The sequence below is a fragment of the Pipistrellus kuhlii genome, unplaced genomic scaffold (assembly GCF_014108245.1).
Source record: "Pipistrellus kuhlii isolate mPipKuh1 unplaced genomic scaffold, mPipKuh1.p scaffold_m20_p_34, whole genome shotgun sequence".
Taxonomy (NCBI): domain Eukaryota; kingdom Metazoa; phylum Chordata; class Mammalia; order Chiroptera; family Vespertilionidae; genus Pipistrellus; species Pipistrellus kuhlii.
The window spans coordinates 3,518,504-3,541,081 of NW_023425534.1; the positions used below are offsets into that span (position 1 = coordinate 3,518,504).

At 59.8% G+C, this 22,578-nt stretch overlaps 1 protein-coding gene across 2 annotated transcripts; it reads right to left on the reverse strand.

Moving 5' to 3' along the window:
* Positions 1-943: 943 nt before the first annotated feature.
* GPR157 (G protein-coupled receptor 157) lies at positions 944-17,670 on the reverse strand. Of its 2 annotated transcripts, none has more exons than XM_036460890.2 (4): positions 17,164-17,670; positions 4,546-4,759; positions 2,502-2,700; positions 944-2,008 (listed from the first exon to the last, which is right to left on the reverse strand). In XM_036460890.2, the coding sequence occupies exons 1-4, from the start codon at positions 17,544-17,546 to the stop codon at positions 1,749-1,751; spliced, it is 1,056 nt and encodes a 351-aa protein (XP_036316783.1). In that variant the 5' UTR covers positions 17,547-17,670; the 3' UTR covers positions 944-1,748. The 2 variants fall into 2 exon arrangements, with proteins under 2 accessions (XP_036316783.1, XP_036316784.1); XM_036460891.2 differs by having other exon boundaries at positions 2,506-2,700; positions 17,164-17,667.
* Between the last annotated feature and the right edge of the window lie 4,908 nt (positions 17,671-22,578).

The following is a 22,578-nucleotide window of genomic DNA, read 5'->3' on the forward strand; positions in this document are numbered from 1 at the left end:
CTGCCCGTCAGGCCTGGGAGTAACGTGCGGGCCCCGACAGCCTGGACGGGGACGGGCTGTGGCGTGACCTGAGTGACGTCGGGGACCCCGGCCGCCCCTCAGCACGCCCTTTCTGCCAGGGGGCTGCCCAGCGCGTCCTCGGATCCTCCGGGGTGCGTACCTGCTGCTGGTTTTCATAAAGGAACTCAGAGGAGACGGGAAAGGAGCGCTTTGGGCCAGCTCTGCAGACGGTCTGGCTTTCAGGGTCTCTTCCTCTGGCCTTTCGGAGTGAAACAGGAACCCTGTGTGGCGGGCTTTGGTTTTAATCCAGAACCGTTTTATAGGCCCGGAATCATCCCGTGTGGCGGGGTCCTCACGGAGCCCCAGGGAGTAACACCTGTGGGGTAACTGGCCCCACTAAGGCTCCACCCACCCACTGTCTCCGCCCCCACTAAGGCTCCACCCACCCGCTGTCTCCGCCCCCACTAAGGCTCCACCCACCCGCTGTCTCCGCCCCCACTAAGGCTCCACCCACCCGCTGTCTCTGCCCCCCTAAGGCTCCACCCACCCGCTGTCTCCGCCCCCACTAAGGCTCCACCCACCCGCTGTCTCCGCCCCCACTAAGGCTCCACCCACCCGCTGTCTCCGCCCCCACTAAGGCTCCACCCACCCGCTGTCTCCGCCCCCACTAAGGCTCCACCCACCCGCTGTCTCCGCCCCCACTAGGGCTCCACCCACCCGCTGTCTCCGCCCCCACTAAGGCTCCACCCACCCGCTGTCTCCGCCCCCACTAGGGCTCCACCCACCCCACTGTCTCCGCCCCCCCTAAGGCTCTGGACCCCAGAGGCTCCACCAAGGTTCCTGTGGTGACATCTAAGCATCTCCTTAGCCAAGGACTTCTGTGACTTCCGAGAAAGTTAAAGGGCTGCAGGAGAGCCACAGAACATAGAGTTACAGGTGCTCCTTTTAAGTCCTTTTTCTATTAAACGAAAGTTACCATCTGTGACCCATATGTCACTTCCCCCCACCAGCTCCCAAACCTGCGCCTTCGGGGAGGGATCAGTATTCTGGTCCCCTTTCCTGTAAGGACTGACCTAGGGGTGGGCAGACCCCTCCTGACACGGCCAGCCGGCGCTCACAGCACAGACCTGCCACCTGGGCACCCCCGGGGGTACTCGCCACGGCCTTCCTCATCCCTGCCCACGGCCGGGCCCTGGAGGAGGCCGGAGGCCGGGCTCTGGCCGGTGCTGGAAACTCAGGTGCCACCTACACCAAGGCTGGCACCCGGGAGGCTGGGAGGGTCCCAGGCTGCGGACCCTGGTTCAAGGTGCCCGGCTCCTGTTGGCTGGCAAAGCCGCCCCCAGAACAGCCACGCTCCGGGGGCAGGTCCACTCCCTGACCCGCCGGGAATCTGCTGCACGGTATGCAGGTGGGGCCACCTCTCTGGCGGCCCCTGGCGTTTGACTCGGGAGGGTCCATGGTGCCCGTAGCTCTTCCTGCTTTTCCCGCGGGGGTGGGTCCTCAGACTGTAAACAGCGCCGGGTGGTCCAGAGGCCGCTGACCCGGCAGTGGTCGCGTGCCCTGGTGCCCCTGAGTCTCACCGCCACCTCCCGCGGACCGACGCCGAGCACACGGACACGGGTGCGGACACCTGCTGCCGCAGGGTCCAGAGGTAGAGAAGCTGGTGGCGGCCGCCCTGCACAGGCCTCGGGAGCTCTGACCGCAGACGGCAGGCTCCGCTGCAGGGTCCCCGCCCCTCCCTGCAGCGGTCAGAGCCCTGGTCCCGGGAGGAGCGCCCGCACGGACCCCGGGGGGGACGGGGGGCTCAGGTGTGCGGAAGTTCGCAGGGGTCCCCCCGGGTCCCCGAGTCCCCCGTCCCGGAGGCCGCAGAGGCCTTGGGCGCGGCCGGGCTCTCGGCGGGCGGCGGGGACCGGCAGCAGCAGAGGGAGAAGAGCCGGGTGCGGACGGCGCGGGTGCAGAGCACGAACATGATGCAGTTGGCGCCTCCCTGAAACGTGTTCCCGATCCCCTGCAGGGGCGAGAGGAGGGGCAGGGGTGCGGGGCTGCAGGGGTCTTCAGCACACAGGTGGGGGGCAGGCAGCTGCTGCAGACCCCAGACCGTACCCTGCACCCCGGCTGCTATGACCCTGCATGTGAGCCGGTGGCGGGTCTGAGCGTGCAGACCCGGCCCAGCCCCGTCTCCAGGTGTCCCGGGCTGGGAAGGACCCAGGAGCACCCCTCTCCTGGGCTCCTCCAAGGCCGCTGGGCAGCACCCGGATGCACACAGGGGGGGCTGCCTAGAGCCCGCTGACCTTCCACCTTCTCTCCCCCAGGCTCTCTGCCTCGGCCGGCAGGAAGCCCTGCGTTGGCTGATGCACTGGGACGTGTCCACCCTGCAGGGGAGGGATCTGACACCGCCGCTGGGAGCAGCGGGGGGGGGGGGGGGGGGAGTGGGGGGGTGGGGGTGGGGGGGGGGGTGGGGGGTGGGGGGGTGCGGGGAGTGAGGGGGCGGGCAGAGCTACCTACGTGCAGAACGACCAGCACCGGGGCCCGCACGGCCGGGGAGCCACACAGGGTCAGCGCGAAGCGCACGGTGCTCCAGATGCGGAGGCAGATGAAGATGAGCGGGATGAGCACCAGCTTCTTGTCGGCCATGGAGCTGTGGTGCTGCAGCCGGTGCGCCTCGGACAGGATGGGCCGGTACTCGGACAGCGCCTGGTGCTGTGAGGGACACCCAGAGTGCCGTGAGCGGACGGGGCGCCCGCAGCTGCCCGGGGTGCGGTCCTCCCAGGCCTGACTCGCAGGAGGGGGAGCAGTGAGGCGTGGAGCGCCTCCCCCTGCACGCTGCAGCCCAGGCTCCCAGCATAGCTCCCCCCTGCACGAGCCCCAGGCTCCCTCTCAAGCCCAGATTCTCCCCGAACTCCGTTCTCCTTGATCCCCGGCCTGTGGCACATCTCCACGTGGATGTCTCACACTCGGGGACCGGCCCAAGGGTCTCAGACTTCCTGCCGTTACAGGAGGGGCGGGGAGGAGAGACGCAGAAGGCCAGCTCTGAGGGGCGCCCTGGGCAGAGCTGGTGGAACTCTGGGAGTCTTCATCCCGGAGCCCGGAGCCCCCCGAGGGCAGTGGGAACAGGAGGAGGTGGGAGGGCACCGCCTGGCCCAGGCAAGAACACAAAGAGGGCTTCGGGCCAGTGGGTAAGTCCTGCAGGTATCTCTCCAGCTGAGTCAGAGGGGGGACAGGAGGGACGAGCATCCGGCCAAGTCAGAGTAAAATGAGAACCAGGAGTGTCCATGTGGGTGGGAATCCGGGGTGAGGATCAGGTGTCACACAGCTGCCAGGAGCGCCCACACCCCCAGAAATGGCTGCGGGGCAGCAGTGAGGCCCCTGGTTGCGCGTCCCGTCTGAGCACTCAGACCCTGCAGCGGGAGCTGGGAGGGAGGCCACATTCGGGGTTACGGGCACCTGCCTTCCTGCTCTGGCCTCTGGTCACCGAGCATCTTCTTTTATCACAATGAGCATCTTTATCATAACGACTCACACTCCTGCCTCTCCCTCGGACAGGATCCCGCCTGGGTCCCCACCGCACACAGTGGTTTGGCAAGTAGATGCTCACTGAGCGTGCTCTGAGCACATGGCCGAGCTGATAGGCGGGCGAGGCACCGAGGCCCTTCCTGGCGGTAGTCTGCCTGGGGCCGGGAAGAAGCCCATCCTCACACTCAGAACCAGCAGCTGAGCCCAGGAAGCAGCTTGGCCAGCCCGTCACAGGAAGACCATTCTTCCCCGGAATCTGCGGCCAGCCCTGGGGTCAGGAGACGTCTGGTCATCTGGCCCAGCGTGTGGGTGTATGGCCGCCTGCGTGCCTGCAAAGTGGACCAGCTGCGATGTTAACCCGAATCCCCAAGGCTAAGGAGGTGAGTGACCGGTTCAGTAGGGTGAGGCCCGTGGCCTCCCTCCCAGTTCACTTACTGAGACACCCCTCACTTTCACCTCAAGTCCTCTCACCGCTGAGCCACCCCAGGGCTGTCCAGGAGGGGGCAGTAGAGGGCTGTGGCCAGGCACTCAGGCTGGTGCTCTCTCCTTGGGAGCTGAGAGGGTTTGGGGAGCCCTTCACCTCTGTCAGCCCCCCTTTCCTCACCCACAAAGCAGGAGTCCCCGGACCCGCTCCTGACAGGACCGTATGGTCAGCAAACCAGACAAGCCATGACGCCTCCCAAGCTCTCCATTACTAGTCCTGTTGTTCATCCTCACCCAAGGATATTTTCCCACTGATTTTTAGAGAGCGTGGAAGGGAGAGTGAGGGGCAGAGAGAAATACCGATGTGAGAGACACATCGATTGCTTGCCTCCTGCACGCACCCCGCCCAGGGCCGTGCCCGGGACTGGAATCGAACCCGGGACCCTCCAGTCCAGCAGCCAGTGCTCTATCCACTGAGCCAAACCGGCTAGGGCTCTCCGATACTGGTCCTGTCCCCTACGGTGGCCGAGCCCAATGCCAGAGCTCAGGGCGAGCCCGCAGCGGGCACAGTGGGCCGCGGGGCCGCGGGGGGCGGGCGCGGGCACCTACCGCCCTGTTGATGTGCTTCCGGATGAGGAGGTAGAGCACGGGCAGCGTGACGTAGGCCAGCAGCTCCCACAGCTTCCCGGTCAGCAGCATCCACAGGACACGGTCCTCCGCCTCCAGGTCGATCCAGCACCAGCCCACGGACACGTCCGAGGCGTCGTAGCCGATCTTCTTCATGGCGACGGCGGCCGCGGTGATGGCCAGGGGGACCCCCCAGCTGAGGGGTAAGCAGCAGAGGGCACGGCATCAGGCCCGGCGCCCGGACAGCCAGCGGGGGAGTGACTGGGCGCTCTCAGACAAGGACAATCCCGCTCCCGAGTGTCCCCGGAGAAAAGAGGGGCGAGAGGCCTCAAAGCCCCGTCCAGCCCCGCTCGGCCCAGCCCACCGCCTACCAGCCAGCCCTGGCCAGCCGGGTCTGGGTGCACACTCTGCTGGCTTGGGGCTGCCCGGGCAGGGAGGGTGTGGAAGGGGATCTGGGCTTTGGGGGGACATATCCCCCAGGTCCTGGGGGCTCTGTGGGGAGGGAGGGCCTAGTGAGGGTTGAAGGGGCCTCTGAGGAGCCGGAGCTGCGCCAAGCTCACTTTTCTGGAGCTGAATTCGTATCCCCACGGCAACGGCAGGGGTGACCCCGAGCCTGAGCCCTTCCCAGCAGTCCGCAGGCCCAGTGTCCACGCCCCCAAGTGGGAGGCAGGAAGGAGCGTGACCTCCTGGCAGTCACAAAGGCACAGAACCGTTAAAGGGTATGACGAAGTATCAAGGAGTTTGCCCATTTTAAACGCTTACTCTACCCAGTTATTTATCTGGGAAGTTAATATACAGGGTGGGGCAAAAGTAGGCTTACAGTTATTACAGAAAATAACACAATGATTAATAAATAATACGACAATAAACTGCTTTGCATACTCATAACTGTAAGCCTACTTTTGTCCCCTCTTCCCCAATATACTGTCAAATTGTTTTGTCGTAATAAAGGATTATCTTTTTTAAAAATACATATTTTATTGATTTTCTTTACAGAGAAGAAGGAAGAGGGAGAGAGAGAAACATCAATCAGCTGCCTCTTGCACACCCCCTACTGGGGATGTGCCTGAAACCAAGGCTCACAAGCCCTTGACCGGAATCGAACCCGGGACCCTTCAGTCCGCAGGCCGACGCTCTATCCACTGAACCAAGCTAGGGCTTTAAGAATTACCTTTAAAAACTCATGCCACCCTGAGGTTTTAGGACATGTCACTGCTAAGAGCCCATGAGGGCGAGGGCTGTGTCAGTTCACTATTCTGTCACTGGATGGGGCAAAAGAAGGGCCTGCTGAATGAATGAATGAATGAATGAACGAACTTTGAGCCACTGCTTCAATGTTCACGGCACGCACATTATTGGAAAGGAAGTAAAAGGCTTTTAAAGCTGCTAAAACCACAATCCTGCAGTTCTGTGTGTGGTTCCTCATCACGTATGGGTTACAGGGCTCCCCCAAGGAATTCTGGGAAGGGAAAGGCACCGTGTGTGTGTGAGTGTGTGTGTCTGTGTGTGTGTGTGGTGTGTGTGTGTGGTGTGGGGGGGGATGTGTGTGTGTATGTGGTGTGTGTGGTGTGTGTGTGGGATGTGTGTGTGTGGTGTGTGTGGTGTGTGTGTGTGTGGTGTGTGTGGTGTGTGTGTGTGTGTGTGTGGTGTGTGTGGTGTGTATGGTGTGTGTGGTGTGTGTGTGGGGGTGTGTGTGTGTGTGTGTGTGTGTGTGGTGTGTGTGTGTGTGGTGTGTGTGGTGTGTGTATGGTGTGTGGTGTGTGTGTGTGTGTGTGTGTGTGTGGTGTGTGTGGTGTGTATGGTGTGTGTGGTGTGTGTGGTGTGTGTGTGTGTGTGTGTGTGTGTGTGTGTGGTGTGTGTGTGTGTGGTGTGTGTGGTGTGTGTGTATGGTGTGTGTGGTGTGTGTGTGGTGTGTGTGGTGTGTGTGTGTGTGGTGTGTGTGTGTGGTGTGTGTGGTGTGTGTGTGTGTGTGGACGGACACCAGGAAGGAGGCTGGGCTGGGGTGGAGGATCCCCAGTCCGGCTGGCAGGAGGCGCTGCGGAGGGACAGGCCGAGGTGCTCCCCCACAGGCAGTGTGGGGGTCCTTCCCCTTGTCCGGGTCCTGGGGGCCCTTACGGAGCTTGGGGACCGCGGGCTGACAGACCACAGTCTGAGGCTGTAGGTGTGTCCTGCTGGAGCTCCAAAGGGTGCATTTCCTGTGGTTACTGGGTGTGCGGAGCCGAGTGTGCGCTGGGAGCTGCCGGCGAGAAGACCAGAGGCAGAGGGACGGCTTTGAAAGGGTGACGCAGGGCTGACCAACCAGGGGCGGTTGGAACTATCAGATGGCAGCTCCCTAGGGGGCAGAGGCTGTTGGGGGAGGTGCTGAGGGGCAGGTGGTAAGAAGAGGGGGACCAGGGGGCCGTGGGAATGGGGACGGAGGGACTGGCTGCTGAGTGCAGACAGCGCAGTCTCCCCGGTCCCAGTGGCAGGCTGTCCAGGGAAGCGCGTTTGCGTGCGTGCGTGCATGTGCGTACACGGGCACAAACAGAGTCATAGTAAAGTGAGCTGGTATAAAACGCGTGCAGCACAACTTAGAAGAAACAACACACAAGACTTCTCGTGGTGAATTCCAGGCACGGCCAGCGGACTCTCAGAGCGCTTCTATCCGACGCTGTGGGTTACAGGCAAACACAGGAGCGTGGCTGTGTTACAGCGAAGCTTTATTGTAACGCGGTATCCGCAGCCACGCTGGTATCCGCAGCCACGAGGCATCCACAGCCACGAGGCATCCACAGCCACACTGGCATCCACAGCCACACTGGTATCCGCAGCCACGGGGCGGCATCCGCAGCCACGCTGGTATCCGCAGCCACGGGGCATCCGCAGCCACGGGGCATCCGCAGCCACGCGGCATCCGCAGCCACGCGGCATCCGTAGCCACGCGGCATCCGCAGCCACGCGGCATCCGCAGCCACGCGGCATCCGCAGCCACGCGGCATCCGCAGCCACGCGGCATCCGCAGCCACGCGGCATCCGCAGCCACGCGGCATCCGCAGCCACGCGGCATCCGCAGCCACGCGGCATCCGCAGCCACGGGGCATCCGCAGCCACGGGGCATCCGCAGCCACGCGGTATCCGTAGCCACGCGGTATCCGTAGCCACGCGGTATCCGCAGCCACGCGGCATCCGCAGCCACGTGGTATCCGCAGCCACGCGGCATCCGCAGCCACGCTGGTGTCTGCAGCCACGCGGTATCCGCAGCCACGCGGTATCCGCAGCCACGCGGCATCCGCAGCCACGTGGTATCCGCAGCCACGGGGCATCCGCAGCCACGGGGCATCCGCAGCCACGGGGCATCCGCAGCCACGCTGGTATCCGCAGCCACGTGCTCCGCGGCTGCTGTCAGCACAGACTGGCTCTGGGCGTGGGGCCGGTAACAGGGAGGGGGGAGTGGGAGCAGGAGGCCACAGGGAATGTGGCCAGAACGGACTGGCCTTCTCGGTGGGAACAGATAACCACCTTCCAGAACTGGAGGAGTGTTTCTTCTTTTCTTCCTGGTGGCGACACTGCTCATCCTCTCTCCTCGAAACACCCGGCTTCCTGCCGGCCCCCCTCTCCGCCCCCCGTGGCTGCCATCTCTGCTTAAGTTCAGAGACAAGGAACAATTTGAAGCTTAATCTTTACTGATTAACGGATTCTCCACCACTTTCTTAAGTCCAGATCAGGGGTCCAGCAAACTGGCCCTCAGACCAAATCCGGCCCAAGGTCTGTTTTGTTTGTTTTTTATATAAAGTTTTATTGTAACACAGCCACACTCATGTGTTTGCCTATTATCCGCAGCAGCAGCATTACTGAGCCGCTGCAACTGAGATCACATGGCCCGTGAAGCTGCAAGGACTTTCTCCCTGGTCCTTCACAGGACAGGTCTGCTGACCGCTGCCCCGCACAACCACCAAAACCACACACCAAGCCCTGACCTGCACTGTCTGCCAATTCCCAAGGTGCAACTATCCCCACCAGCGGCCACGTTCAAGCCAGCACGCCATCAGCTGGGATTTCCGCTGCACAGACACAACCATGCCAACAACCTCAAGTGCACAGGCCAGCGTGAAATGCAGTGAAATAATCAGGATGGAATCAACATTGAGTTACTTTAATTTTACTTTTGTATAATCACTTCATTTTAGGTTGGTATGATCTAAGGTTTAATAATGGCGGGACATAACAGTCAGCTCACAAAATGCCCTCCGATGTGGCCCCTGGGTCCAGCAGCTGGCTGCAGGACACGCGTGTGGACGGAGAAGCAGGGACAGGGGGCTGGAGAGGCCCGGTCCTCCCGGAGGCCACGTGAGCTGGAAGGCACTCCACAGACCTGTGTGACACATTCCTGCTTTCCGGCGATGTGCACTTGCGATTTCTGACACGTGCCACCTAACGGGTCTTTATTCCTCCACAAAGGCAGTCACCCCCCAGACAACACACCAGAGCAGGGGGCATCGCATCAGACCAGCACCGGAGAGTGCCGGGGGCTTGCGTTGGTTTTGACCTAGAAACACGTGGCAGGAGGCTGCCCTGATGCTCAGAGGCCTGGGGGGGGGGGGGGGGCGGTCAGAATGGCCAGCGAAAGGTCCTGCCTCCTCAAGACACCTGCGACCCACATTTAAAAATATATATACGGCCAAAACCGGTGTGGCTCAGTGGATAGAGCATCGGCCTGCGGACTGAAGGGTCCTGGGTTCGATTCCGGTCAAGGGCATGTACCTTGGTTGTGGGCACAGCCCCAAAGAGGCAGCTGATCGATAATTCTCTCTCATCGATATTTCTGGCTCTCTATCCCTCTCTCTTCCTCTCTGTAAAAAATCAATAACATATATTTTATATATATATATATTATATGTATATATGTATTATTGATTTTTTACAAAGAGGGGTAGAAACATTGATGAGCAAGAAACATCTATCAGCCGCCTCCTGCACCCCACCCCCACCCCAAAACTGGGGATGTGCCTGCAACCAAGGTACATGCCCTTGACTGGAATCGAACCCGGGACCTTTCAGTCCCCAGTTTGACGCTCTATCCACTGAGCCAAACCGGTCAGGGCTGCGACCCACATTCGACCCTGAGGGTGTGAAGCTGGCACCAGAGCTGGGCCCGGGAGGAGAAGGCTCAGAGGCCACAGGCTGAGTGCAGGGGGTGCAGAGGAAGGCGCTGGGGGCGGGGACGTGGCTAGCGCCGGTGGCTGATGAGGCCCCTTCTCTCCAAACCCAGGACTCAGGCCGAGGGGGAGCAGGCCGGGCCCCCGGACGGAAGGAGCCTGAAGAACACCCTGAGCAGAATCCCCACGTGGAGGGGCACTGAGGCCTCCCCCGCCCCAGTCCTCCTACCCCCCGCAGGGGTGCCTGGGTCCCAGCTCTCACTGTGTTTGCCTCACCCCTGAGGTCCAAGTTCAAGTCAGCAGCCCCCAACCCCCGCCGGAGGCTGTTGGGCTGAGCTGTGGCACCCCGGTACTCCTGTACTGAGGAGCTAAGCGCCAGGCCCTCAGGAGGTGGCTGTGGTTGGAGAGGGTCTTTAAAGAGGTGAGGGAGGCGGGACCCTAAGCCCATCTGACTGGTGTCCTTCCGAGGAGACAGAGAGGACCCGACGGGCAGAGGGACAGCACATGCAGCGAGGCGAGGGCAGAGGGCTCAGGCAAACCCGCTGCACCCCTCTCACGTCCAGCCGCCAGGACTGAGGGCCACTGTTGTTGTTTAAGATGCTGAGACCCTGGATTAGGTAAGACCCAGGACACTAACACCGAGGTGTCCTGAGACAGGCTCTGGGCGGAGTCACAGCCTCGGGACCCCACCTCCCACCTCCAGAGGGGAAGGGAGGGGTGGGAAATACCCTCCCCACCCCCCCCCTGACTGCCAGAGCTGGGGTGGGGGTGGGGATGGTGGTAAACTGGCCAAAGGCACTCAGATCTGTGTGTGTGTGGGGGGGGGTGGGGGCGGGGGGGGGGTGAGGAGCTTCGCTCTCTCGCAGCTGGCGGCCTTGTTGTTGTCGGGTCTCCGGGGAAGGGGAACGAGACGAGCAGGAGGGGCTCAGCCGGCCCTGGTCCCTGGCATTTGGTCCCCAGGCCCTGGCATTTGTCAGCCGGCCTCCGGGCGCCGGGCCCAGGATGGGGGGTGCTCTGGGCTTCCCTCCGAGTTCCTGGCTCTGCCCCGGGGGGCCTTCCCAACCTCCGCCACAGAGCCCGGGCGGGGACACCTGGGGGACAGAGAGCCACTTCCTTTCCCCTCGCAGGCAAGGGACACCCCGCCCTGCTCCGCGGGTCCGCCTGCAGGGCGCAGGTCCGCCTGCAGGGGCTCAGGGTCCGCCTGCAGGGCGCAGGTCCGCCTGCAGGGGCTCAGGGTCCGCCTGCAGGGCGCAGGTCAGCCTGCAGGGGCTCAGGGTCCGCCTGCAGGGGCGCAGGTCAGCCTGCAGGGGCTCAGGGTCCACCTGCAGGGGCGCAGGGTCCGCCTGCAGGGGCTCAGGGTCCGCCTGCAGGGGCGCAGGTCAGCCTGCAGGGGCTCAGGGTCCACCTGCAGGGGCGCAGGGTCCGCCTGCAGGGGCTCAGGGTCCGCCTGCAGGGGCGCAGGTCAGCCTGCAGGGGCTCAGGGCGCCCCATAGCTGGCCCCACGGCTGCTCACCCTCCTACAGGCCCTGGGGGCGAGCGGAGGCCGGAGGGAAACAAAGGGGCCTCGCCCCTCCCGGCCTCGGCTGCGCTCTGGGAGCCTTGAATGTTAGCATCACTGAAAAAGCCTTTGAGAGCGAAACCGTGAGGCCACAATGTGCTGATTTAGAAGCTCCGGGAGCAGACAAGGGGCCCCAGGGGGAAGGCAGCTGCAGTGGGAGGCCTGCGGAGAGGGGTCTCTTTGGGGAACAATGGGCACCAATTGTTAGTGTGGAGGGAGGGTGGGATGTGGGAGAGGGTCAGGGGTCAGCCACGGCCAGGCCACCAGGAGGTCACTGCGGCTCTGGCCGAAGGGGGAGGGGCTCCCAAAGGAAGTCTTACACACCAGCCCGGCACCACAGCCTGGTTCTGTGGACACGAAACCACGGAGGGCCTGTGGACACGGTAGCACAGTGCAAACTACCTGCCACAGCAGCGCCCCCCGAAACCATCTGGAGGCAACAGAAAAGCCGGGTCCGCGCCAGGAGCACCCCAATTCACAGGCTGCCTGCCTGGGCCCCTGGCCGGCCCCCCCCCCTCCCCCGCTGCAGCCGGCTTCCAGTTAGAGAGCTCAGAGGACCTTCCCCTTCAGGGTCCCGTTTCCCCTTTTCTCGGATCAGCACTTCCCGCCCCAGGAAGAGTGTTGATGGTGAACTTGGGGCGCCCCAGACTCCTCTTCCTCCAGGACGGCCAAGCAAACTCCAGAGGGTGCGGGCCCGTGGGCCGGGGCACAGGCGGCCTGTCCCTGCCAGGGGTCATGCCCGCACCCACGCCCGCCTCAGCGGAGCCAGGAGAAATCCTAGGAGCGCCCGAGGCGGCAGCCTGGCCAGCACCCTGTACCCCTGCCATGGCGAGAGGAGGCGCCCGCCCGCCCTTCCCTCAGGCTCACAGGACGGCGGGCTAAGGCCTGCAGGTGGGGCCGGCTCCCTGACCCAGCAGGACCCACCCCCACGTCCCCCGGGAGCAGCCCGCTGGGGGGGGGCTGCTTTAGAAAGGAGGTCACCTCCTGGCGCACAGGATGGGCCAGGCCAACGGGGCTGATCTTAGGGGAAGGGAACTGACCCCCACACAGCAGCTGCGGCCTGAGCTTCTAGCACTTTCTTTCTGTAAGTATATTTCATTGATTTCAGAGAGTGAGGGGGAGAGAGAGAAATATCCACGATAAGAGAGAATCATTGATTGACTGCATGCCCCCTACTTGGGATCAAGCCTGCAACCCGGGCATGTGCCCTGGACCGGAATCGAACCCAGGATCCTTCAGTCCGCAGGCTGATGCTCTATCCGCTGAGCCACACTGGCCAGGGCCCAGCACTTCCTCAGGTGAGGACTGCAGCCGGTGGCCACAGATGCACATGCACATGAACGTGCGATGCAGGGCGTCTGTACCAGGCTCCGCAACAGAGCGGAGAGGACTGACTACGGGGCTTCCCCGGACCTGAATCTTCCCCCTGACGGCCAGCAAGTGCGCTGCCCGGGACTGTGCGTGCGGGAGTCTGAGAGCAGCAGGACGCTCCCTCCACAGCACCTCTTCCTGACAAAGCGGAACACGGTAACCGCAGTGGAGGCCGGGTCGGTAACTCCAAGGCCCGTGGTCGGCAAACCGCGGCTCGAGAGCCACATGCGGCTCTTGGGCCCCTTGAGTGTGGCTCTTCCCCAAAATACCACGGCCTGGGCGAGTCTGTGTTGAAGAAGCGGTGTTAGAGACGTTTATGTTTTAAAAACGTGGCTCTCCGCCCGGCTCCCGGGCAGAGGGCGCTGCCACAGGGGCGGGCGCCCCTCCAGAGCCAGCGCGGGGACCCCGAGAGACGGAGGAACTGTCCCGACTGAGGCTGAGGGCGAGTCCGCACACAGGCCACACTCCCTCTGCTGCCGCGGACAGTGTGACATGACTGGAGCCTCAGTGAGATCCGCAGCCCTGCCGCACGCCGCCGGCTACCCCCTGCCCCTGGAGGCCTAAGTGGTCCTTAAAAAAAAAAATTAAAAAAAAAAATATATATATATAGCCATATATATATATATATATATATATATATATATATATATATATATATATAGCCCTAACAAGCATGGCTCAGTGGATAGTGGTCAGCCTGCGACTGAAGGGTCCCAGGTTCAATTCCAGTTCAAGAGCATGTACCTTGGTTGCGGGCACATCCCTAGTGGGGCGTGTGCAGGAGGCAGCTGATCAATGTTTCTCTCTCATCGATGTTTCTAACTCTCTCTCCCTCTCCCTTCCTCTCTGTGAAAAATCAATAAAATATATTTTTAAAAAATGTATACTTTTTATGGATTTCAGGGAGGAAGGAGAGAGATAGAAACATCAATGATGAGAGAGACTCCTTGATGGGCTGCCTCCTGTACGCCCCACACTGGGGATCAAGCCCACAACCCAGGCATGTGCCCTGACTAGGAATCGAACCCTGACCTCCTGGCTCATACCACTGAGCCACTGCAGCCGGCTCTATGTGGTCCTTGGAGACTGTCCTTGTCTTCCAGAAACACACACTCAGGGGCATCAGGGCTGCGACTTACGCTTAAATGTTTCCAGAAAGAGAGAAAAAAACAGAAGAAATAACTGGAGAGGACAAAGGTGACATGCTACAATGCTGATAATGGGGGAAATCTGGAAAGTTAAAAATATCTCATTGTCAAATTATACCTCAAACTAAAAAATCAGTGTCAAGGCCAAGAGACAAGATGGAACTGTAACAGGACTGACCTTGGCGATCGAGCCTGCGCCGTAGGCATGTGCCCTTGACCAGAATCGAACCTGGGACCCTTCAGTCCACAGGTCGATGCTCTATCCACTGAGCCAAACCAACTAGCGCTATCAAACCATTAAAAAAAAAAAGGTGCACAGAATTCACAGCCGGTAATGGCTACACTTCCCGTGGGCTGTCTGAAACGCACTGTGCCCTCTCTGGTGGACACTGAGGTGGCTTTTGAATTCTCCCGTGAGAACGGTCTCACAAGCTCCTCTGCACACACAGCTTTGCATGCGTGCGGGATTATCTCCTCGGACTAGGTCTCCATAAATAGGATTACCGGATCAAGGGGTATGAGCCAAGTGCTTTCCACACAGATTACTCCGAATTACATCGCCAAGAACAATGCAGGGAAATACCGGCTCCATCGGCATTTAATACGTCCCTGTTCTGCCTTAGTACATTTTTCTTAATTCAGTGAGAAAAATGATACCTCAAATGTTAAAACTCACATTGCTTTGAGCACTAACTAATGGGGCTAAATTTTCCCCATATATTTACTAACCTTTATAGTTTGTCCAGATGTGGCTTTTGTCCACTTACCAGGATATTTGTCAGTTTAAAAATAATCAATTCATAAAAACTCTTTTACGGAATATAGTTAAAACCTTGGGTGCTGTCATATTTTGGTTTTCAAGACCAGAGATTTGAGTTGGATGGACTGTTATCTGAAATGGTAACACGTGGTGACAGTATAGCCCAGTGGTTGGCAAACCGCGGCTCACGAGCCACATGCGGCTCTTTGGCCCCTTGAGTGTGGCTCGGCGTTAGAACCACTTCTTCAAAATAGATTTGCCCAGGCCAAAAACCGACTTCTGTGCCTGGGCAACGAAATTTCAATCGCACTGCTGCACGTGGTATTTTGTGGAAGAGCCACACTCAAGGGGCCAAAGAGTCGCATGTGGCTCGCGAGTTGCGGTTTGCCGACCACGTGTCTAGCCAGTGTCTGAAGATGGCATTTCTCACACCAGCGGGCACTTAAGCAACAATCCACGGATGCTCCAGGGCCCAGTCAGGTGTTAGCCTCCAGTCCGGGAGGATCTGGGTCCACAGATGAACCTGTTAGACGGGTCTGACCGCTTCTCTCCGTCCAGTAACCCTGCTCCCGCCTCCGAGGGGGAAATGCTGAGTCCCTTTCCAGCGCGGACACAGTAATTTCCTATCTTTTTTCTTTTAAGAAACAGGTGGATCCCGTTCAACAAACTGGAGGAACAGGGTCACCTTTTCATGGAGGAAGGGGACACACCGACCTCCTCAGAAAGCTTTTCCCAAGCATCACAGGACCCCCTGAAGCGGACAGAAAGAACTCCCGACTCGGGCTCCTTAGGAAAGCTGTCTTTTCTATAGGAACTGCTACACCCAGCTTATCTTTAAATATATATATTTACACATACACACACACACATATTTAAATATATATATATATACACACACACAGACACCCCCCCCCCAATTATTATGATCTCTGAATGTGTGTGTGTGTATGTGTGTGTATAATTCGTGCATGGGTAGGGTCCGGCCAGACTGGCCAGGAGGAAGAGACATGGGCAGTTGGCCAGCCTGCCTGCTGGTCGAACTCCTTAGGAATCAGGGCTTAGGGTATTTGGCAGGTGCTGATGGGTGGTTCAGTGCTCAGGAATGTCCGGCAACAGGTGGGGTTTACGTCTGTCCATCAACTGGAGGAAAGGAGGATCTATCATTGCATAGTAGCCTTTTATTATATGTGATGATACACATTGAGTGGCCAGATGAGTATGTGCTCAGAGATCATAACATTTGGCCACTCGGTGTGTGTGTGTGTGTTTGTGTGTGGTGATACAGATAAGCCAGGTGCAGCAGTTCCTGCAGAAAAGACAGCTTTCCTAAGGAATCTATACAAGGTTCAGTATTTTTAAAAGAGTGCGGAGAGAGAAGAGACTCTTGCCCAGAAAGCCTCGGGTGCCTTCTCAAGTCCATGTGAACCCTAGCGCATGCACTGCCCTCACTCACCCAGCCGGCCAGGGCCTCGGTCTGTGAATGGACACGGAGGCCGGCGGGGTGCTGCCAGGGGCGGGAAGACAGACCCTTGTCTGCGGTCCCTGAGCATCGGGCGCCCTCTGAAAGGCTGGCTGCAGCTGGGGCCGAGCAGCTGAGCGGCGGGACATTTGTTCCCCGGGCACCAGCTGGCCTCCCGCCAGCAGCTCTAAGAGGAGGTCAAGTGACTCTTGCAGTCTTGTGACCTCACTGCCGTGACCCCAGGTGTCTCTGCTGAAGTGCTGACTGTCCTGGGCGCTGGAAAGCACCCAAGCGTTTCCCAGAGCGGGCCTATAATTAGGGCCTATAATTAGGGCGGTCGTTGGGGCTCTTATCTGCGGAGGGAGGAGAGGAAGTGCCTGGAGGAGTCCTCTCCCTTGGGGCGGGACGCCCCGGAGTCTGAGTCTAGGAGTGACACCCGGAGGGAGCGGGAGGGAGCGGGAGAGGGGACTCTCCCTCAGGCAAGGCGGGTACTGATGAGCCGCCTCCACGCCAGGGCGGGGCCTCAGATCCGCTGGCGGCCTGTGGCCCTCCTCCAGGCCAGCCGCTGCCCCTGACCTCAACCTCAACCTCAGCGTTGCTCAACTCAGCCAGTCAAGCCCGTCTGGGACAGAGATAGCAACAGACAGGGGCTGAGAACCGGCGATGAGCGGAGAGGAAAGACAGGAGAGTCTTTTGTAAACGGCACAGCGGAGGCACCGCGCTGGGCAGGGGGCTGGCGGGACCCGCGGCTGCCGTGGGTCAGGGTGCAGAGAGGCTGCAGGGGTGGGGAGGGAGCTGGCAGGCTCTGCCACCCGGGCAGCCCCCCAGCCGCTCTCCCAGCCTGGGGTCCAGGGCTTCCCCCGCGGGCAGCACAGGGGTCAGGATGCAGGGAAGCGGGAGCCAGGGACCCAGAGTGGCCTCGGCTCTCCAGGGCGATCGCTGGGGGCCAGCGCTGGCCCTCCTCCCTCCGGGGCTGAGCCCAGGGGCCCCCCTGACGGGGCCTCAGGCAGAGGGAGGCAGAAAGGGGGTGCTCACACAGGTGCCCTTCTCAGACAGCCTGACCCGTCCCGGGGAGGAGCGCAGGAGCACGCACACTGCCTGCGGGGCGCCCCCCGGGATCCGACGCAGACCAGGGCCCCGAAGGGCGCGGGCCCGGGGCGGCCACCCACCTGACGACGTGGAAGGCCAGGAGCAGGCGGCCGGCGCGGGGCGCGCGCGGGGTGCGGACGATGCTGAGGTACAGGTAGAGCGCGATGGCCACGGTCCAGAAGAAGGAGCTGGTGTTGGCGAAGGTGGAGAGCGCGCCCTGCAGCACGCAGTCCCACGAGGGCCCCGGGAAGTCCCGCAGCACCCCGTAGAAGTAGGAGACGGCGGACAGCAGGTCGGCCAGCGACAGGAAGAGCAGCAGGCGCCGCGCCCGGCTGCGCAGGTCCGGCCACAGGGCGTGCGTGGCCACCAGCAGCCCCGAGCCCAGCGCGGACAGCACGCACGACAGCAGCACCACGGCGCGCTCCGACGGCACCAGCACGGTGGGCGGCGCGGGCGGCGGCATGGCCGGGCGGGGAGGGGGCCGAGGGCAAGGGCGCCACGAGCACAGAGGCTGCGCCGCCAGTGCGGCCACCGCCGCCGCCAACTGCGCACCGGCCCGCCAGCGGCTCCAGTCCCGGCCCCGCGCCCCGCCCGGGCTGCTGGCCCCGCCCCTGACCCCGCCCACGCCCTCAAGCCGCGCCCCCGCGCCGTTCACAAACCGCCCCACGCCCCGCCCGCGGCGCTTGGCCACGCCCACTCCCCGCCCTAGCTCCGCCCCGATTGCCAATCACGCCCACCCCTTAGCCCCGCCCCGAGTGCCAGCCCCGCCCACGTGCCCCTCGAACAATTTCACACCCTTGGGCCCCTCCCTGCTGCACCCAAGTCCGGTGGGTGGTCGGGCTTCCGGACCTGGAGCCCCGCCCTCCTGAGAGGCTGCCCCTGCCTCACCAGATGGCTGGGACGCCTGTCCTGGGAGCCAAGGACTTGCATTTTTAGGGCTAATATTACCTCCCATCCTTCCAGCCAGCATGCGTGTGTCTGTGTGTGTGTGTGTGTGTGTGTTGGGCGGGGGATGGAGGCATTCCTTCCACTGGTAACAAAAATACACTTGGGATCCTCCTCCCCTAAGCAGGGTACAGAGTGTCCACAGGGTGTGGTGGCTACTCCTCCCGGGAGGGGGTGTGACCTTTTTTCTTACAAGGAGCACACTATCTTAAAAAAAAAAAAAAAATGAGTCGTATAGGTGTAATTTTTAAAACAAAGAAGCCATTCCAATTTATTTTTTTTAATAATTTCATATTTTTTATTGAGACATACCTTACCATAAAACGGGCACTTTTCAGTGTACAATTCAGTAGCTTTTCGTGTGTTCAGAGGTTGGTGTGACCATCATCGTTGTCGCAGTCCACAACATGGTCATCACCCCAAGAAGAAGCCCCATTAGTGGTCACTGCCCATCTCTCTCCCCTTCTCCCTCCCAGCGCTTGGCAATCTACCTTCCGTGTCTACGGATCCGCCTGTTCCAGACAGCTCACAGATGGAATCAGACTTCCGTCACGGGCCTCTTCCACACAGCATGTTTTCAAGGTTCATCCATGTTCTTAGCACGTTTCAGTGCTTTATTCCTTTCTATGGCCAGACAATATTTCCTCGTGTGGATAGACCACCTTTGTTTTCCCATTCATCAGCAGGTGGACACTTGGATACTTTTTAGCTGTTATAAATAAGGCTGCTATGAACATTCATGAATAAGTGTTTGTGTGGACATACATTTTCAGTTCTCATGGAGTGAAATTGCTGGGTCCTATGGCTACTCAATGTTGAACTTTGTGTGGCGGCACCCTTTATATTACTATAGCAACGTATGAGGGTTCCAATGTCTTCACACTCTCCTAACACTTGACCATCTGCTTTTTTGACATCCTAGTGGGTGTCAAATGGTGTTACAGTGTGGTTTTGATTTGCATTTCTCTAATAATGAAACTTCTTTTCATATGCGTATTGGTCATTTGCATATCCTCTTTGGAGAAATGCCCATTCAATTCCCTTGCCTATTTTTATTTTAAAATATATTTTTATTGATTTTAGAGAGGAAGGGAGAGGGTGAGGGAAAGAGACAGAAACATCAATGATGAGAGACACTCATTGATCTGTTGCCTCCTACACGCCCCCCACATGGGATCGGGCCTCCACCCAGGCCTGTGCCCTGACCAGGAATCTAACCGGGACCTCCGGGTTCAAAGGTCGAAGCTCAAACACTGAGCCACGTTGGCTGGGCTCCCTTGCCTATTTTTAAATTGAGTTTGTCTTTTTGTTATGGAGTTGATTTGTAAGAGCTCTTCAGATATTCTGGAACACTAGAAACTTACCAGGTTAATTTACAGAATCTTTCTCCCATTCTGTGGGTCACCTTATCACTTTCTTGGTAGTGCACTGTGAAGTACAGAGTTTTTATTTCGTCCATGTCCACATGACCTGCTTCTTTTCTTTGTTTGCTGGGCTGTTGGTGTTACTTCTAAGAAACCATTGCCTCATCCAAACTCGTGAAGATGTACAGCCAAGTTTCCTTTCTTGCCAGCACCACATGGTTTGGGTTCCTATGGCACTGGAGTACGTTTTGAAATCAGGAACCAACGTTGCTTTTCTTTCTCGGTATTGTTTTAGCTGTTTGGAGTCCCCGGCAATTCCGTATCCATTTCAGGATCAGCATTTCACCATTTCTGCGAATAGAGCCTGCTGGGATTCTGACAGGGGCTGAGTTGCATAAATTGGGGGGATAAAGCTGTCTTAATGGAGTTACACCTTATCCATGTACATGGGATGTCTTCCCATTCAATGAGGTCATCTTTAATTTCTTTCAATGATGCTCGCTAGTTTTCCATAAACACTAAGTTTGATTTTGCATTTGAGTCAGAACAGACAGATTATCATGGGCACAGGTTATCCTTCTGTATCTAACTTTTAAAATAGTTGATTATGAAATATGCATACTGCAAAGTGCCTACCATACAACCACATGACTTAATGGGTATTTATAAAGCGAATACCCATCCAGAGCAAGAAATATTAATATTACCAGAAGCCTTTTCCCAAGCCTCTTTCTTCTTCCTCTGCCATTCTCCTGCTTTCTCCTTAACCATTCCTGGACGCATCCCTAAACAAAACAGTAGTTTGCCTGCCACTGAACTTCACACCAGGGGAATCACACTCTCTGTCACCTTTTGAATATCCTGATTTTGGCTCCATGTTATTATTGTGAGATTCACCCACGTTCTTGCATGAAGCTGCGGTTCTCCCATTTTCCTTGCTGTAACCATTGTGTCGAAATAAGTAATATATTTATCCATTGTACTGTTTTTTTGGACATTTGGGTTGTTTCCGGGTTTGGGCTATTACAAGCCGGGCTGAAAGAGCACATTCTTTCTGAATTGGGAAAGTAGTTACTAACGACAGTTCCCAGCGGTCTGGGCAAGGACCCGGGGGCCGGCCCGCGGAGGGCTGAGGAGCAGCTGTGTTCCTTCCAGCCACTTCGGAAGCTGCTGGCCTCCTCCCGGGAAGACCCCGGCCACACGCTGGCCTGGCTGTCGGTGAGGCCTCCCAGCTTTCCCTGGGGTGAACAGGCTCCAGCGTGGATTGTGCAAGGAACCCTGGACTCCGGGACACTGCTGGGCGGGAGCGTGGAGTGGACTTTCTCCCCGGCTCATGGTCATTTGGTCCTTAGGGTACGGGGGGCAGACAGGACAGCAGAGGTCTCCTGGCAAGCTGACCAGCCTGACAGGACCTTCCCTGCTGACGGTGAAAACACTTCCTCCCCCTCTCTAGGTCAGAGGCCGGTTGGGCAGCAGGCAGGTGTGGTCAGGAGACAGCCTGGGTTTCCGTGCCCTGGAAAACAGCATTCCAGGAACAGCCCCGTGGCGGGCAATGTGGAAGACGTGCCTCAGGTCACTCAGCTCCAAGCTTGACGCTGACTGTCCGAGGTCCGAGCTCCCTGGTGCTGCCCTGATGGGTCCCGGCACTCTGAGGAGCAGGAGGCAACAATCACAACTCCGACCACCCAGTGTGGCCTCCGCCCAAGGGAGCCAGCGGCTTTGGCTCCCAGCGTGTCACAGAGGCCTGGACTCTGCTTCTCTGCTCCCAAGGGCTGCTGGTCCTCCAGGAGGCCTGGCCTACAGCAGCCCCCGGAGAACCCAGGCTCCCAGGCTCCAACCTGCCTGCAGCAGGGCCCACCCCACGTGGGATGCTGCGTCCTTTTGGTCCCCTTTCCCCTCCCCTCCCCGCCCCTCCCTCTCCCCTCCCCTCCCCGCCCCTCCCCTCTCCTCCCTCCCTCCCTCCCCTCCCCTCCCCTCCCCTCCCCTCCCCTCCCCTCCCCTCCCCTCCAGGGAACTAGTAAGGAACTCGGATGGTGTCTTCTTTTGACTCCGAGTTGTTTCTCTAGCATCCATGCCAAGCCAGCTGGCGGTTGTCTTGTCGCTCCATGACCGACATCCAAAGGGGCCAGGTCCCAGGCCCCCAACACCCAGCGACAGCCTGCTCCTCTCCCCCCCTCCCTGTTACCTGGATGCCAATGGAGGGTGCAGACCCAGGAGGGCCCCACAGCCGGGCTGGCGGCCCCAGGAGCAGGTGGGCTTGTTGCTCTCTCCTCCCTCCCTGGTCCCAGAAACTGGCCCAGAGCCTCTTCCTCTGACAGTGACAACAGGGGCCTCTAAACCGAAGGCACCCTAGCTGATCTCCTGAGAGGCCCAGGCCCCGCCTGTGATTCCTGAACCCCGAGCAGAAGGGGACCTTCGGCCGGTAGGAATGCGGGCGCTCTCATTTCCTACGTAAAGCTGTGTGTTGCTTGTCTTGCCCCTTCCTACCCAGGTGCCGCGATGTGAGGAGCCGGGGAGTGGCCGTGCCCTGGATCCCAGCCCACGGGAGCCCCTCTGCATCCTCCCGCCCCCACTCCCAGCAGCCCCTGGGCATGCTCATGTGACCTGCGGCCACGGCACCATGGGAAAGGCCAGGACAGGCCCCGCCAGCCTCATCTCGGAGGTCAGGGGCCTCCCCTTCACGGCACACCATCTGGCGGGTGTATTTTCCTACAAGAGAAGCCTTCAGGTGCTGGTGGGGGGGTGCGGTGCTTAAACTCTCCTCCCTCACCTGGAGCCTCGCCCCTGCCCACCCCAAACTCTGGAGGCTTTGCCCCAGCCAGCTGTGCGCCTGGGCCTGCTGCTGCGGAAACCCTGAACTGGCTGTTCTGCTGGGCAATGGGCGTTGCACCCGCTCCGGGGGCGGCCACGGCACCATTGTTCCCGGCCCCCTGGGCCCAGGAAGGCAGGCGAAGGCCCTGAAGGGAAGGCCGGTTTCCTCAGGGCCTCTCCTCCAAGCCCCTCTGCAGGTGGGCTGGTGTAGGGGCGCTGCAGCCAGCAGAGCAGGGCAGGCGCCCTAATCCAGGGGAGGGCCAGGCCCCCCTGCACCTCTGTCCCCACCACGTCTGTCTGGTGGGCGGAATACTGTAAACCCCCCAACTCAATCCGGGCTTATTCAATCAGACACCGAGCCAGGCCCTGGGCGAG

Bases quoted from the DNA above. Each gene is read 5' to 3' on its own strand.
- GPR157 (XM_036460890.2), bottom strand. From the start codon at position 17,546: ATGCCGCCGCCCGCGCCGCCCACCGTGCTGGTGCCGTCGGAGCGCGCC. The intron at 4,760-17,163 runs GTGGGTGGCCGC...CTTACCCCTCAG, and splicing joins CTGGCCTTCCACGTCGTCAG to CTGGGGGGTCCCCCTGGCCA. The intron at 2,701-4,545 runs GTAGGTGCCCGC...TGTCCCTCACAG, and splicing joins GGAAGCACATCAACAGGGCG to CACCAGGCGCTGTCCGAGTA.